This window comes from Chelonoidis abingdonii, chromosome 6 (genome assembly GCF_003597395.2).
Source record: "Chelonoidis abingdonii isolate Lonesome George chromosome 6, CheloAbing_2.0, whole genome shotgun sequence".
Classification (NCBI taxonomy): Eukaryota; Metazoa; Chordata; order Testudines; family Testudinidae; genus Chelonoidis; species Chelonoidis abingdonii.
Window position 1 is genome coordinate 98635331 of NC_133774.1, and position 16657 is coordinate 98651987.

Here is a 16657-nt window from a genome sequence, read left to right on the forward strand (position 1 = left end):
AACTGTTAAAAATATTAACTCCTCATTCAGCCACTTCTATGACTTCCAGCAGTAACGAATTCTATAAGCTGACTACAAGATATTGAAGAAATATTTCCTTTTATTTATCTGAAAATTATCACTAATTTCAAATGACAATTTGTTCTTGTTTAGGACAGAAAAAAGGACTATACTCATGATAAAATTGCATTTTACATTATAAGAAGAAATATGAGTAAACAAATCTGAGTGGGTCTTCTCAACTACAAGAACCAGCAGTTCAAAGGAAATTTAAATCTTATAAACTCTCCTAAGAAAAGGCCAAGGGGCTAAAATATTGGTTTCTCTTTTCTACAGAAGAGATGTGTAGACTTCTTATCTTATCCATTTTAGCTCTTGTGGTGGGCATTTTCAGATTGGTGAGCCTCGGATAATTCTTTTGTAATCAATTCAGATGTAATTTAATATGAATGGGATAATTCTTCTGTCATCACTTCCAAGGCACCCACTAAATTATGAATAAATGCTTTTAAAACCATTTTTGATCATATTAATAATTTACATCTCTCAATTTTATAGTGGAACATTTGAACCTTTTCCCTTTTCTGTTTAGATTTTGCTGCCATTCCTGACTTCCTTCACCACCACTTGCTCGGAAAGATTTTTAAATTTAACGATGAACTTGAGCCAAACCACTGCTCAGTTCCATCAGTCTCTCCATGTCTCTCTGGTTGATATCCACCTTTCAGCTCCATAAGTGTTTATATTTTTATAGAAGAGAATTTGGGGCTTGTGAAAGAATCCAAACTGACAGCATCACTATTTATCAACACAACAGGTACAATATAGGAAGCAGAAGTTCAAGCTTCACCATAGCAATCTGCCAAAGTGCTTTGCCTCACTACTGAACTACTTTAGACAGGCCACATCATAGGATGAAAGATTAGTTCAAGTTCCCATGTCCATTTAATCCATGGCTTGACTATTAAGCCTGTCAACAAGAATGTCACTTAATACTAGCTGTGATTATGATGCTTTATTTTCATATCAAGGGGGTTGCCAGAAACTCAAACTCGTTTCTCATTGACCAATAAGCAGCCAGGTGGCTGCAAAATAGCCCAACCTAGGCTAGAATTGAACTACAGCAGTAACCTAGAGGTAAAATTTTTAATATCCTGATCCATACAGTTCTCCAACCACAATGCCTCTACTAGAGTATATATAATTAAACTGCAGTGTGCATTGGACCTAGCTAATTGTTGATAACAATGATAATCTGAGGGAGAAACTTACAAACTCACTGCATAGACTCATTCTGCTGTTGACAGACATGACACTTAAGTATTTCTGAATGTTCCCTAGATTAACACACTCCCTAATACTTGGCCTTCTGAAACACAATCTAGCATTTCCTCCTGTATTTTATCAGTAGTGGCAACTGGATGATAACACGACCACTTTACCTATCTCAATTAACTGTCCAAAGTTTCAGATGCTTTTCTAAACTAAGCTGAATCTCTGAATCTTTTGATGTTTGCACCTCACAGCAAAAGGCCTGATCCGTCTCTCATTATAAACAAGAGCAAAACTCTCATTAGCTAACAGAAAGCAGGATAAGGTCTTTATTAATATTCTTTTTAATATTTTAGGGCCTTTTTCAAATCCCAAGAAAGTCAATGGAAGCACTCATTGATTTCAATGGATCTAGGCCGGGGGGGGGGGGCAAACTTTTTGGCCTGAGGGCCACATCTTGCTATGGAAATTGTATGGAGGGCTGGCTGGGGCATGGGGGGGATGAGGGCTCCGGCTCAGGGTGCAGACTCTGGGGTGGGGCTGAGGATGAGGGGTTTGGGTTGCAAGAGTTCGGAGGGCGGGAGGGGGTCTCGGGTGGGCCAGGAGATTGGCGCGCACATGGGGGAGGTGAGGTTCCAGCTGGGGGTGCAGACTCTGGGTGGGGCTGAGAATGAGGGATTTGGGGTGCAGGAGGGTTCTCTGGGCTGGGATCAAAGGGTTCGGAGGGTGATCAGGGCTGGGCAGATGGTTGGGGCGCGGGGTGGCTCGGGTGCAGGATTCAGGTGGTGTTTACCTGAAGTGGCTCCTGGAAACAGCGGTCCATCCACCCTCTGGAGGCGAGCCCATGTAGTTCTGCACGCTGCCCCATCTGCAGGCACCACCCCCACAGCTCCTATTGACCATGGTTCCTGGACAATGAGAGCTGCAGAGCTGGCACTTGAGGCAGGGGCAGCATGCAGAGCTCCTTGGCTGTTCCTGCTTCTGGGAGCCACGTGGAGCAGATCAATGCAAGCCCCTGACCCCACTCCCTGGCTGGAGCACTGGAGCGGGGAAAGCTCTCAATTCCACTCCCCACAGGAGCTTGAGGGCCCAATTAAAAGGTCTGATCGGCTGGATGTGGCCCACAAGCCGTAGTTTGCCCACCCCAATCTAGGCCTTTGTATATTTCATTCACTTTTTTCTCCAGAACTCTTATTATTTCAAATGCTGTAACTGAATTTTGAATACTAATGATTTGCTATGTCAAAAAATAAAACCCATTGTTTTTTTCATGGTTTAATGTCAAAGGATTATAGATTATCCCGCCTTGTTTCTCTCTCCCTGGACTCATGGCTTTTTAAGATCTTTTCTGTGCAGTTTTGTCAAGTCTCCTATACTTTTTAAAACCTAAAACACATTTTTAGGTGAGGCTGATTTCCAAGACTCTCTAATAAAATACAACACACTGAAGCTACATATGAGAAGCTGTATGTATCAAATCCGTTTACCTGCCTCATAGCCACAGTGATGCACACATGAAAGAACAATGTAAGGGACACTAAGCCTTTTCCACAGTAATAAACTTTCTGTCTTCTAGGTAATAATTTGAGATATATCAATCTCCTAGAACTGGAAGGGACCTTGAAAGGTCATTGAATCCAGCCCCCTGCCTTCAATAGCAGGACCAATTTTTGCCTCAGATCCCTAAGTGGCCCCCTCAAGGATTGAACTCACAACCCTAGATTTAGCAGGCCAATACTCAAACCACTGAGCTATCCCTCCCCCCATTTTACAAGTTGCAAACATATGCTAGCCACTCAATGAGCATATTAGACGTATCATTTGAACACTTTGGATTAGCAGGAAGTTATTAAAAATAGAACTAATATATTTAATTCACTGTGAACCTTTCAAGCAGCCATCATTCATCCAACCTCGTATAATCATGACCAAAGCAAGTTTAGTTCAGCAAAGCAGAGTTAATTAGAAATCTGTATAGGATTCAAATGTCCCACTTAATGAAAGGGGTTCCAGAATTATTTGTGTGTTAAAAAGAAGAGGATAAATTCAAGACAGCAGTTTAATTTGGTCCTTTAAATTCAATGCACAGTGCAGCAATGCATGATTGTTCCCACCTGGTCTATCAAGGATCAGACCCCCAAAATCTCTGTTCAATCAATTTATTTTTCATATTTTGGAGTTTAATTAGTAACTGACATTCAAGCAACGTTTTGCATGCGTGTATTCTTGGGGTTGATATAAAACCTGATGACACACCATGTACTGTTTTATAATTCAGTAGGAGCCCACCTAAATTCAAAATGACTTACTTAGTAAACCAGGTGCCTCATTCATTAAAGAGGGATGCTCAAACTTTTCAAACAGGTGCCTTTTACTGCATCTCTCAAATCTAGCTAACATATCTGTTGGATGGTCTCTCTCCACCTAGGAGGAGATCTGTTGATGACATTGACTTTTAATTTTCCTGTCTCCATTCTTCCGATAGCCCTTGACCTCTTTCAAAAGATGATGGAAGTTAGCATGGCTCAGGCCAGGTCTACACTGCGACTTTAAATCGGTTTAATGGCCGATATACCGATTTAACGCTGTATCCGTTCACACGATGTCGTCATTAATATCGAGTTAAACGGCTCCTTAAATCGATTTCGGAACTCCTCCCAAACGAGAGGAGTAGCGCTAAATTCGATAGTGATAACTCGGATAGGGTTCGTGTGGACGGAAATCGACGTTATTGGCCTCCAGGCGGCATCCCAGAGTGCAGCACTGACCGCTCTGGACAGCAATCTGAACTCGGATGCAGCGGGCAGGTAAACAGGAAAAGCCCGCGAACTTTTGAATTACATTTCCTGCTTGCCCAGCGTGGAGCTCTGATCGCACGGCTGGCAGCTCTGAAATCGAAAAAGAGCTCCAGCATAGACCGTACGGGAGATACTAGGTCTGATCGCTGTATGGGAGACAAATCTGTTGTATCACTCCGTTACAGACACGAAATGCCAAAGCGTTTGAATAAAAACTCCAGGATACACAGCGCTGCGTGACAAGCGTAACGGGAAGCCAGAGACTCAAATGGACGCTCATGAAGGGAGGGAGGGGGTACTGAGGACTCCAGCTATCCACAGTCCACAGCAGTCTCTGAAAATTATTTGCATTCTTGCTGAGCTCCCAATGTCTGTAGGTTCAAACACAGTGTCTGCGTGGTCAGGGAACAGCTCCTCAGTTTATTTCCCCCCCCCACACGGAAAAAAAGGAAAGATTGCTGTGCTATGCGTTTGCTCAATGCACTCTGCGAAAAGGCGCCAAAGGGTGTCTGCGCCTTCACAAAGGAGGGTGAGGCTGTACCCGCATCACCCGGGGCAATGTTTTCTGCCCATCAGGCACTGTGCTCTCAACACGGAAGTGGAACTATGGATAGCTGAGGACAGCTACCACAGTGCACCGCGCCTGAAATTGATGGTAGCTTGGACCATGGATGCAAACAATCGATTTCGGGATCCCACTGTGACGCGCTAAACCGATTATTTAGATCTGTTTTGTAATATCGTTAAGCTAATTCGAAATAATCGTGCAGTGTAGACGTACCTCAGCCTCTTTCCAGCCCTTTACTGCTCCTTCTGTGAGAGAGTCTTTTTCAGGAGCAGAACATGTGGGCAGAGGACCATAGCAATGTGGCAAAGTGGCAGTCCTTGGCAAATAAAACCCCAAACATTTTGAAAACACTCAGCAATTTATTGATTGAGCCATGTAGCTAGTTTTTGGGTAGGGGAAGATTTGTATTTAGTGCCCAGAGGCCTTTGGTAATAAAACAATTTAAAAGATATATAAAGAATTTGATAAAACAGCAGAAGGTTGGTGCCAACAAATAGATGAGAGATTAATACATGGAGGCTGGGTAACTATATCCCAGTGAGCTGTGCTACAAGCTCTGTCCTGCAAATTTTGAGTTTTGATTTGTTGTAGGTTTATATATAATTTCATTTTATTAAAACAAAATCCTACTTATTTCCTCTTCTGGACTTTCCAGTATATCTTGTCTCGTGTGTCTGTTATGGCTAGACAGTAAGCTCTTTGTGGGTAAAATTGTCTGTATTTTTATGTCTGGTACAGTGCTGAGCACATTGTGCTTAATTACAATAAAATAATTAATTATTAATAAAGTCTCTTCTTTTTTTTAATGTGTGTTTTATTTTGATTGTAAGAGGGAAAAAACACATGGAAATTAAACCTGAAATTCTAAAGATATTCCTTAACTTAAATATTGAGTTCAAGGAAATGTTTATAAAGAAGATTTTGCTTAAACTTGCAAAACCTGTTATTTTCTGTCTACCTGTGCTAATACTGGCCACACCACAAATATTGTATATACATTTAAAGGGTGAAATTTTGTAATGTATTTGGCTGAGTATTAACAGGATTAACCATTTTATAAAAGCAAAGAAATTTTTGACTAATTTCAGATCTAGAAACATGTAGTATTATGGGACACTCAACTGTTACAAGAAATACCACTTTATTAACTGGTCTCAACAACCACTGTAATCTAATCTCAAACATACTCTGCCATAAGAAAGTTAATTTATCCAAATGATTCAGAGAATGGTAAATTTAATTTCACAATAGGCACTGGAAAACTACTTCAAATGTTACTAAAAATGTATCACCATCGCATATATGCCAGAGATGTGAACAGAAAGTAGATACTCTGAATTAATAATGCTGCAGGCAAATACGGAACACTGATGAAATATGGGATAGAATGCCACTACACAGGCTTTCGCTGATCATTGCATATGGTATGTCTCTCAAATTCTCAGAAGGACAAGGTGGGTAAGGTACTATCTTTTATTGGACCAACTTCCAATAGTGAGAGAAACAAATTTTTGAGCTTACACAAAGCTCTTCTTCAGATCTGCGTAATCTTCTCTTTCACCAACAGAAGTTGGTCCAATAAAAGATATTACCTCACTCACCTTGTCTCGCTAATATCCCAGGACCAGCATGGCTACAATGACTCTGACAAATTCTCAGAAGGTGTTTCAATATGTCTACCCTAAAAAACCCCCAACTTTTTAAAAAGAAAACTGAGAACAGTCTTGGCATCACACTTAATTATTTGTACAAATATGGCAGAAATTCTTACAATGAGAATGAGGCCAAATAATGTTCTCAGTTATGTCAGGACACACCCAGTGAAGTCAATTTATTAGCCCCGTGGAGTTTAGTTTTTCACAAACAGGATGATATTAGCAAAATTAATGTCTTTTGGGAATTTTTGTTTTACCTTCTGGAGGAAAAATGAGGTTTGAACCATTAAAAGGAATGCTATGGCCCAATTTTGTTGAGGATGTTCAATCTATTATGTTCTCCTCTGTTACTGTTCTGTATTGATTTTTTTGTTGCTATTATGGCCTTATTGTAACTTTGTTCTTGATTTTCACTACAATTTAAAAAGGGATATAATGATATTTATTAGTAAACTCATTTACTCAGTAGCAGAATTGTTGAACATTGATCATTGATAGATCTCTATAACACTACAAAGTACTTGTACATTCCCTGTCACTTTGTATTAATGGTGACTTAATTGTAATTCAACTGAAAATAATATACTTACAAAAGGGGAAACAGTTACTTTATTATTTATCAGATGCTTGAAACCTATTTATTTAAATATAAACAGAGATCAAGTCTTCCCCGTATCAGTCCCATGGATAACTTGCAGGTGGTGGAGGTCTGTATTTTCATTTGTCTTTCAGTTAATAAAATACCTGTCATCCTCACAGCTCTTAATCCATCAAGTTTTATACTTTTGTGATTACCACAGATCTGGATGATGTTACTCTGTTCTGTTTTATCTTGCTGAACACCATCAATTCTTAGGCTTCAGAGCATGTTCTACAAGTTACAGTGGGATACTAGGGCTCAAATCTTCAGAGCTTTATTCCAAAATCTTTCATTGACTATTGGTGTGATCTTCAGCAGGTCACTTAACCTTGCTGTTTTGCAGTTTTATCCATTTTTAAAGTGGGCAGAATATTTATCTACAATGGTTGCCATTAAAACTCAGCATATGCAAAGAATTACCATACAGTAGTAAATGAGATACAATAGATTTTACCTATATTTAGGAAATTAACTGGAGTAACTTTATGCTACACTTATATATTGCATTTAATGTGAGGGTAAGTGTTAAGTCTCCTGAAAACATGCAAGGCCCCAAGGCTTCATATACATTTGTCTCTTTATCTAGGCCTTATTTCTCAAGGTTCTGGAGGCTGCTCATTTTTCTCACTTAATCGCTGGCAAAAATGGCCATCTGGTTCATCTGAAAAAATAATCAGCCATCTCAGTCTTTTCAGAATGCTGCATCTTTGATTGTCTGGCAAAAGGAGAGCCTTGTAGAAGATAAATTCAGATGCACATTCGTGTACTGTATAGGTTTCATTCTTTTCATTATTAGAACCACCACAACTAAGCTTACGTACTTAGCCAGCTCTCACATTACACTCTGTGCCCACAGTGCTAGGGCTGTCAGGCACCATAAGAGTGGCCTTTAAAGGAGACACTTCTCTCATTATCTCTTTAGTTTATCATAAAAAAAGCAGTCACCATTACAGTTCTGCAGACCTGCTTTCATAGGTGTCCTCACCTTACTGTGGTCATATGCATGTTGAGCTTTGTATCCTTTTATCTGCAAGAGCGTGTAAGAAGCTCAGCTATTCAGAGATTTCTAGTGAATGGCTATGGTTTGAAGACATTTTTCCCATCTGAATGTCTGGCGGCTTTATGGAAGCTTTTCATCTATTCAGAACTCGGTTGTTTTCTCTCTCTTCCGATGTGATTTAATGCCTTTGAACGGTTGGCAGGATGCAAATGACTCCCTGGTTCTTTCTATTCTCTAGTACTGTTAAAATAAGTCTAGAGTTCCTCCAACAGCAGTTTTATAATAGAACACCAGCCATGTCACAGATACTATTTCCCATAATAATATGTACTGGTTTTCCATAAATATACTAAGCCAAAAGTTACCATTAGATGCTATAGCATTGGTGCTTAGAGTTTATTAAAATGTGATAATAGACTTCAGTGGCAACTGCACATCTACAGTTCAGGGCAGAATTTGGCCCACATAGTGTAGAAATATCATATACTGTATCCCTTAGAATTCTATGTATGAAAATCATCTCTGTGTTCTCTTTTTAAGTATTCCAGTCCAATATTGTAAGATTTCTCTTGATGGAGCAGTAGTCATGCATAGAGGTAGTTGAACTGATTAAATCAATAAAAAAATTACCCATTGTCTGAAATGAAAACTGACTAACAGATTCGATTTTTTTTTCTAGTGACCCCTCCATAGTTCATCCCAACTATCTTTCTATTCTTTTGGGATGTCATAGCAGGATTGCTGGGCTCCAATACTCACTTTCAAATTTAGCCTTGCTTTCAAGCTTCCCTTGAGATCTATCCCATAGTGAGTGGTGTCCCCTAGGAACTTCTGATTACATAAAAATCCTCTCTCTCTACCGCAGGCTTAATATCTCACGTTAGAAAGGAGTGAGAGGTTCCAAAAACACTTTTTTTATTCTAGTGCATTTATTCTATGGTAAAACAGAGTGGCACCAAATTTAAAAGCAGAGAAACAGTGATGCCTGCCAGATAGTTACGGAGAATGACCAAACAGAGTCAGCAGCTATTTGGGGAGTCTGAGGGAGGAAGCTCTCAAAACATTCAGAAATTTACATAAAATGTAAACAAGCACCGTATGAACGGTTAATATTAGCCCCTCACTAAGCATGATTGGAGAACAGGAGAAGTGGACGCGGGGCCAGCTTTAGGCTGATTCACCTGAGTCCCCTGAATCAGGCCCCGCACCTAAGAGGGCCCCACTCCCAAGGCCCAGTACGGCATATCGGCAAGAGCTGGTGCACCGCACCGGGATGGCCCGGCTTCCCCAGGGGGGAATTTAAAGGGTCTGGGGCTCCCAGCAGGGGCTGGAGCTCTAGGCCCTTTAAATTGCCACCAGAGCCCCACTGCTGGAGCCCTAGGGTAGGGCTGTGGGGCTCTGAGGGCTATTTAAAAAGTCTGGGGCTTCCGTTGCTTCTACTGCCCCAGCTCTTTGAATAGATATGGGAGCCTCGCCGCTTCCCCAGGGGACTCTGGGGGCTAATTAAAGGGCCAGGGCTCCAGCTGCCTTTGCCTCCCTGGTCCTTTAAATAGCTGCAGGAACCCCGCCACTTCCCCAGGGCTCCCACAGGTGTTTAAAGGGTTGGGGCAGTACAAGCAGGGGAGCCTCAAGTCCTTTAAATAGCCCCCGAGCCCCAGGCTGCTGCTGCTACCCCGATGGGGGAGGGAGGAAGAGAGGGCACTTACTGTACAGGGTGGGCTGTACCCCCTGTACCCGCACCCCCTGCCTGCAGCTAGCCCCTGCTGCACCTCCTGCCCCCCCTGCCCTGCTCACAGCCAGTGCCTGTCTCCAGCCAGGCCCGCATCCCCCTTTTACATGTTTTTTTTTTAAGTCATCCCTGCTGGGGCCTCGCCAAAAATGTTCCAGTTGGGCCTTGCACTTCCTAAAGCCGGCCCTGAGTGGATGTAACTTCCCCCTTCCCATTATATTTCCTTGGACATAATCTTTCTACTTTACAACTGATGAGTATAATTTTCTGTTCCTTGCCACATTTTAGAGTGCTTGAATTGTGCTGGTTTGGTGAGAAGCATCCTGCTTCCACTGAATGTGATGTACAGCACTGTGAAATGGGTGGCTTGATTTATTCCCTTTAGACAAATCCTATTTCATTTTACTAAACTAGACATATTTGTACACTCTTTTCTGTTAGAGTGAATATGAGTTGATTCACTTTATCAATTTTCAGGTGCCACTGAATGGGCATTAGAGGTTCGTTAGACCCACAGGGAAACACAGTAATTTTCTATCTGCTTCTGTATCTACTCAACATGGGTGACACTGTGTTCTGATATTTCACAGAATTACTACCTCAGAAACAGATACAGGTGGAGATTTTCAAAGGTACAAATTGCAGTTACATACCTAACTCCTACTGACTTTCAAACCCTCCAATCCTTTGAAATCCTCCTACATGCTGATTTACTGACTCTGACAGGCATGCTGTCCAATATGTAAGAGAAATAAAATATATTTAAAGTTTACCAAACATGCCAGACAGTGACAGACTGAGATTTACCAGGATTCTAACAATGTTATGAATTAGCCAGGAAGTGTGGGGGATGTCTGTCAAAGAAAGGGAAAAAGAGGAGGAAGGAAGAATTAATACAGAAGGAAGAAGTTATAGTTAGGGCTGTCAAGTGATTAAAAAAATGTATCAGTTAATCACACTGTTAATATTGTATAATATTTTTGGATGTTTTCTGCATTTTCAAATATATTGATTTCAATTATAACACAGAATACAAAGTGTACAGTGATCACTTTATATTTTTTATTACAAGTATTTGCACTGTAAAAAACAAAATAAATATTTTTCAATTCATCTAATACAAGTACTATAGTGCAATCTCTATCATGAAAGTTGAACTTGAATAAATGTAGAATTATGCATTCAAAAAACTGCATTCAAAAATAAAAATGTAAAACTTTAGAGCCTGCAAGTCCACTCAGTCCTGCCTCTTGTTCAGCCAATCAGGTTTGTTTACATTTGCAGGAGATAACGTTGCCCACTTCTTGTTTATGTCACCTGAAAGTGAGAACAGGCATTCTCATGGCACTGCTGTAGCTGGCATTGCAAGACATTTATGTGCCAGATGCGCTGAAGATTTATATGTCCCTTCAAGCTTCAACCATCCTTCATAATCAGCGTCCATGCTCATTATGGGTTCTGCTCGACGACAATAGAAAGCAGTGCGGACCGACGCATGTTCATTTTCATTATCTGAGTCAAATGCCACCAGCAGAAGGTTGATTTTCTTTTTTGGTGGCTATGGTTCTGTAGTTTCCGCACTGGAGTGTTGCTCTTTTAAGACTTCTGAAAACATGCTCCACACCCCATCCCTCTCAGACCTTGGAAGGCTCTTCAGATTCTTAAACCTTGGGTCGAATGCTGTATCTATCTTTAGAAATCTCACATTGGTACCTTCTTTGTGTTTTGTCAAATCTGCAGTGAAAATGTTTTTAACAACTTTCGTTGTTTCGAACAACGTGTGCGGGATCATCATCTGAGAATGCTATAACATGAAATATATGGCAGAATGCAGGTAAAACTGAGCAGGGGATATACAATTATCTCCCAAGGAGTTCAGTCACAAATTTAATTAATAATTTTATTATTTTTTTTTTTTTAAAGAGCATCATCAGAATGGAAGCACGTCCTCTGGAATGGCTGCCGAAGCATGAAGGAGCATATGAGCGTTTAGTATATCTGACACATAAATATCTTGCAATACCAGCTACAAAAGTGCCATGCAAATGCCTGTTCTCACTTTCTGGTGACATTATAAAGAAGAAGGAGGCAGCATTATCCCCTGTAAATGTAAACAAACTTGTGTGTCTTAATGATTGGCTGAACAAGAAGTAGGACTGAGGAGACTTGTAGATGCTGAACTTTTACATTGTTGTTTGTTTTTGAGTGCAGTTAGGTAATTAAAAATGTACATTTGTAAGTTGCACTTTCACGACAAAGATTGTACGATAGTACTTGTGTGAGATGAACTGAAAAATACCATTTCTTTTATCATTTTTACAGTGCAAATATTTCTAATAAAATAATATACAGTTTGATTTAAATTACAACACAGAATAAATATATATGAAAATGTAGAAAAACATCCTAAATATTTAATAAATTTCAATTGGTATTCTATTGTTTAATAGTGCAATTAAATTAATCATGATTAATTTTTTGAGTTAATCACGTGTTAACTGCGATTAATCGACAGCCCTAGTTATAGTACAACTCTAGGGAATACTAGAAGAGTGGACAAAGGGAACTAGGAATTTAAGACATTTACTAATGTATCTGGAAGCACACCTGAACAGCTGGTGTTGCACTGGCAGAATAGGTACTGCCAGAGGATATGCACATATTTCTGGAAGATACAGCCAAGTACAGGATAAAGAATTAGATGTATTCCCACTCCCAACCTGAACAACACTGCTGAAAAACAGCACTGTTATCACAGGACATTGGTCTACTTCACTATTCACCTCCCCATGAAAAACATCCATAGAACTTTGGTGTGAATTGGAAGAAATCACATAGGATATAATATAAATTTTCCTGAAATATTAACTGACTTGCCCTTAATCACTCAGTATGTCAATGTCAGGAACCTAATCCCGGTAGTCCAGACATGCTATCCCTTACTTTAATGACTCAATGACAGTGCCTCTATCATCGTACCCAGTAGCCACTTTCCTATAGCCTTTGTAGTTGATTTTATGTTATAGTCCAACTATCTTCTTCCTTCCATGACCCATGAAACCTAGAAAACATACGGTTTTATAGCAACAAATTAAGAAAGAAGAAAGATACACTGTGAATGCCTTTTGTGGTTAGTAGCATTATTTAGTATTCTAAGAAAGGGTTTGATTACCATGGCTTTATTGGAGTGACCCCCTCCTTGAAACTCAATGGTCCCAAAGGCATCAGTTGGGCTGAGCTGAGTGTGCTTGCTGATGGACCACTTCTCTGACTGGTTGTCATTTCGAGTGAGTCTGCTTTCATTTTTCTCATTCTGAATAATGGAGATACTTGGAGTCAGTCCAACATGTTGACCTATTAGACGTCCACAGCAACACCTACAGCAGTAAGGAAAAATTAGTTGCATTTATCAGCCTAAAAATGCAACAGGCTATATTTAAAGATACTTGTATGCAATACAAAGTCTTAGAAAGTCACTTTCAGGCTGAAGTGATTTTATAGAGTTGCCAGAAGTCTTTTCTTGTAGCAAATACATTGAAATATCTAGGGAAGATACCGTTACAATACAGATATGAGTTTTTTTTGACTTGTGATTCTCCTTTGTTATGTCTTGTTTTTATTTAAAACTAAATAAAAAAGTGATTGTTCTAAATATAAAAAAAAGCAAAGATTTCCCCCTCCCCCAAATACATTCTATGCGTCCCCACAGACTACATTAAGCAAAATAACATTTTCACATAGATATCAACCAGGGTTTTTGCAGCCCCAAGCAGCGAAAGGGGAAAAAAAAAAGCCGCGATCGGCGGCAGCTCCACCACGCCGCTTTCTTCTTCAGCGGCAATTCAGCAGCAGGTCCTTCCCTCCGAGAGGGACCAAGGGACTCGTCGCCAAAGAGCCCAACTTGCTGCCCCTTCCCCTTGGCCGCCCCAAGCACCTGCTTGCTGAGCTGGTGCCTGAAGCTGGCCCTGACATCAACATATTTTAGTCATACATGAAGCTCATATCTATCAGTCCCTTACAATACTAGCCGCTCTGTCTCTCATACAGAGTACAAATATTCAAGGGACTGGAATACATCACCAAGAAAATGAACAAGTTAGAAATGAAACACTGATATAAATTTAGGTTTTCTTTTTAAATTGACACCTTCTGGAGTGTATAAAGTATTGGCGCCATGCCTCATGGAAATCCATCTCTCTGAGGGTTCCAAAACATAAACCAATCTTTGTCCAGCATACTCAGAGATTTGGAAAATAAATATCTACGCAGTCATTTTTTTTTTGTAATTATATAGTTTCATTTTCATAGTATGTAGCAATATAATACAATATGTAGCATACAGCAATACAATTACCTATGGGGGTCTTTGGTGCTGGGTATGATATGAACACATTCTCTCTTGTAAAATGCTCTCTCTATCCATGATTTCTGAGCCTGAAAAAGAGAGGGAAAATACCATAATCTTTATTTGTTCATTAAATTTCAAGCATAAATGAAGAGATAACTCAAATATGGAGAAAATCTTTAATTACTGACCATACAAACTTGCTGTATCAGTAAACATTTTCCATCAGAATTTGGGTGCTTTTCAAGACCATAGCAATACCAAGTTCAATATATGTAAATTTATAATATTTTCATGTTTATTGGCCAGACACATTTTATATTTGTGCCTACATTCACATGACAGCAATCATTAAAGCAAAACAAATTAAAACAAATAATTGATCAAAGTTTTCTAGATGTCAAGAAAAAAACCTGTGCTCAATTTATAAACAGTTTTTTTTAAGTACTTGGTTACTTAAACTAATGCGGCTATGTTTGAGGTATAGTACATTTTTTGAAATTAAAAAACACTGACTAAAATATAAATTAACGGCAATCCACTATTTATCCACTGCAACATATTGTAGAAATTGTGGTTAAACAGCATATCATAATGTCACTTAAAGAGTCTTGGAGAAAAAAGCACATACAAAGCAGGAAATGATACATGTGAAACAAGGGAAGCTTGAAATATAAAGGGACAGATCCTTATTTGGTGTAAATTGATGTAGCTACATCAAATTAAATTAAGTTATGCTGCTTTATACTGTCTGAGTTATAGCCACGAATGAACTCAGTAACGTAAAAGATTTTCTCTCAGTATGATCTTATTCCCAGATAAGAATGAAGAGGTGTGGTGGTTCGTTTATTTTTTGAACAAAAGAGAAATCTATCTTCAGAGTTTTTGAACTCCTTTTAATTATCTAGGTAGTTCTTGATAGTTCAAATGAGTGAGTGTCCTGGTAAATTACCCAATGGATTCCTGTAGATTGAACTTAATTATTTCCATTTAATATTCAGTTGACTGAAGGAAAACTAAAGGTAAATCTTATAAAGCATATGCAAAGAATAAAATAATATTTTTACAGTTACATAACAGAAACAAGGATATTAATACTAATCACAAACAGGTGAAAGAGAGCAATGACTTATGAAACATACTATACCAAGAGGATGTTGTTTAAGGAACATGAAGTGAATTTCAGACAAATCTAAGCAATGTGATGACTATATAAAAGAGTGGAAAAAAAAGAAAATCTGCCTCTAGGAAATGAAGTGTGACATAGATAGGATGAGAGAAGTCATCATTGCTTGATATTCCACTTCCTGTCAACTGTCTTGCAACACAAAATATCTGCAACTTATTTTGATCCCTGAAGCCCATGTTTCTCAGATGTGTGCAAATCAGTTTAAATCAGAGAAAATCCTTCAGACAACATGAATTTTCACATGTGCAGACTTGAAAAACAAAGTTACATCTCTGCAGTGGTGTAAAATCACCTCAAATCTATTACTTCACATTGAATAAAAACTGTTCTTTGTATTTTTCACTAGGAACTGAATTCCTTGTTCTTAATCATAGACTATTTAGTTGCGGGAGTTCTACATTTTACTCTTGTTATTTTTAGTTTGAAACCAAATCTACCAGATTACAGTTTAAAAAAAGTCAGGATTTTACATTATGGAAGGAAGCATCATAAAGAGTAGAAGGCATCCCAAGTGACTACCACTAGCCAGTACTCAGAGAGGATTTAAGGACTCCAGATGGAGCTCTGGCAGACACTCCTTTCCTCCTGGGTGGAACAAGGGTTGCTATGATATGAAGCTCTAGGGCAAGGTGTGCATATTAAATATACAGAGAAAAACTATTTTGTAAAGATCCTGGAAGTCCAAGAAAAGAGTGTAATTTTAAAACAGACATTATTCTCTTTCTCTGTTATGAATAGGGTGACCAGAGAGCAAGTGTGAAAAATTGGGACGGGGGTGGGAGGTAATAGGCGTCTATATAAGAAAAAGGCCCAAATATCGGGACTGTCCCTATAAAATCGGGACATCTAGCCACCCTAGTTATGAATTTCAGTAGATACTTGAAAGGCTCTGAAACACAATCAAAATAAATACACAAAATGCATAAGAACCATATTTTTGTATGCCATACTATTCTGTTAGTAAATATTAAATTGGCCAATTTTCAGCTTAGTAATTTAATTGAGTTTTCACATGTAATGAGCCATCTTCTTATTAGCCAACCAGGCTTTTAACGGGTTTTAATGTAAACTTTTTTTAAAAAACTTCAGTTAAATATTTACCTATAGTGAATACTTGAAGTCATTGAAATCCAAGGCATATACAACTTGGGACAATGAAGAGAGGAACTTCAAAATTTTGGGGCAGAACATTGTTTTGTTTTACTAAAACATTACAATTACAAAGCCACAGTTATTATTCCGGTATTACTTTCTACTATTGCCTTAGAAAAGGGTTTGTCAATATAAGTAGAAGCATATTTATGAATCACTTTTGTTATACATGTTAACATTTCTCAAAATAAGGGAAATTCAGTCATGCTAAGTTTACTTATTTATTTTAACATTTAAGTAAGTGCCTGACACATCTATGCTCTTTCTGGAAAGCATAAAATAGCTGTTACATGCCACATTTCTGGATGA

The 16657-nt window shown here is 38.9% G+C and overlaps 1 protein-coding gene across 6 annotated transcripts in view; it reads right to left on the reverse strand.

Moving 5' to 3' along the window:
- TRPM3 (transient receptor potential cation channel subfamily M member 3) overlaps positions 1–16657 on the reverse strand; it is a 597865-nt gene that overhangs the window by 176872 nt on the left and 404336 nt on the right. For 5 of the 6 annotated variants that reach the window (XM_032798185.2, XM_032798181.2, XM_032798183.2 and 2 more), the window contains exons 2-3: positions 14017–14096; positions 12835–13039 (exon numbers count right to left, since the gene is read on the reverse strand). In XM_032798185.2, coding sequence (XP_032654076.1) covers positions 12835–13039; positions 14017–14096 — 285 coding nt within the window. Of the gene's footprint in view, positions 1–12834; positions 13040–14016; positions 14097–15666; positions 15760–16657 lie in introns of those variants that run through there. The other variant, XM_032798184.2, reaches the window with a different exon arrangement.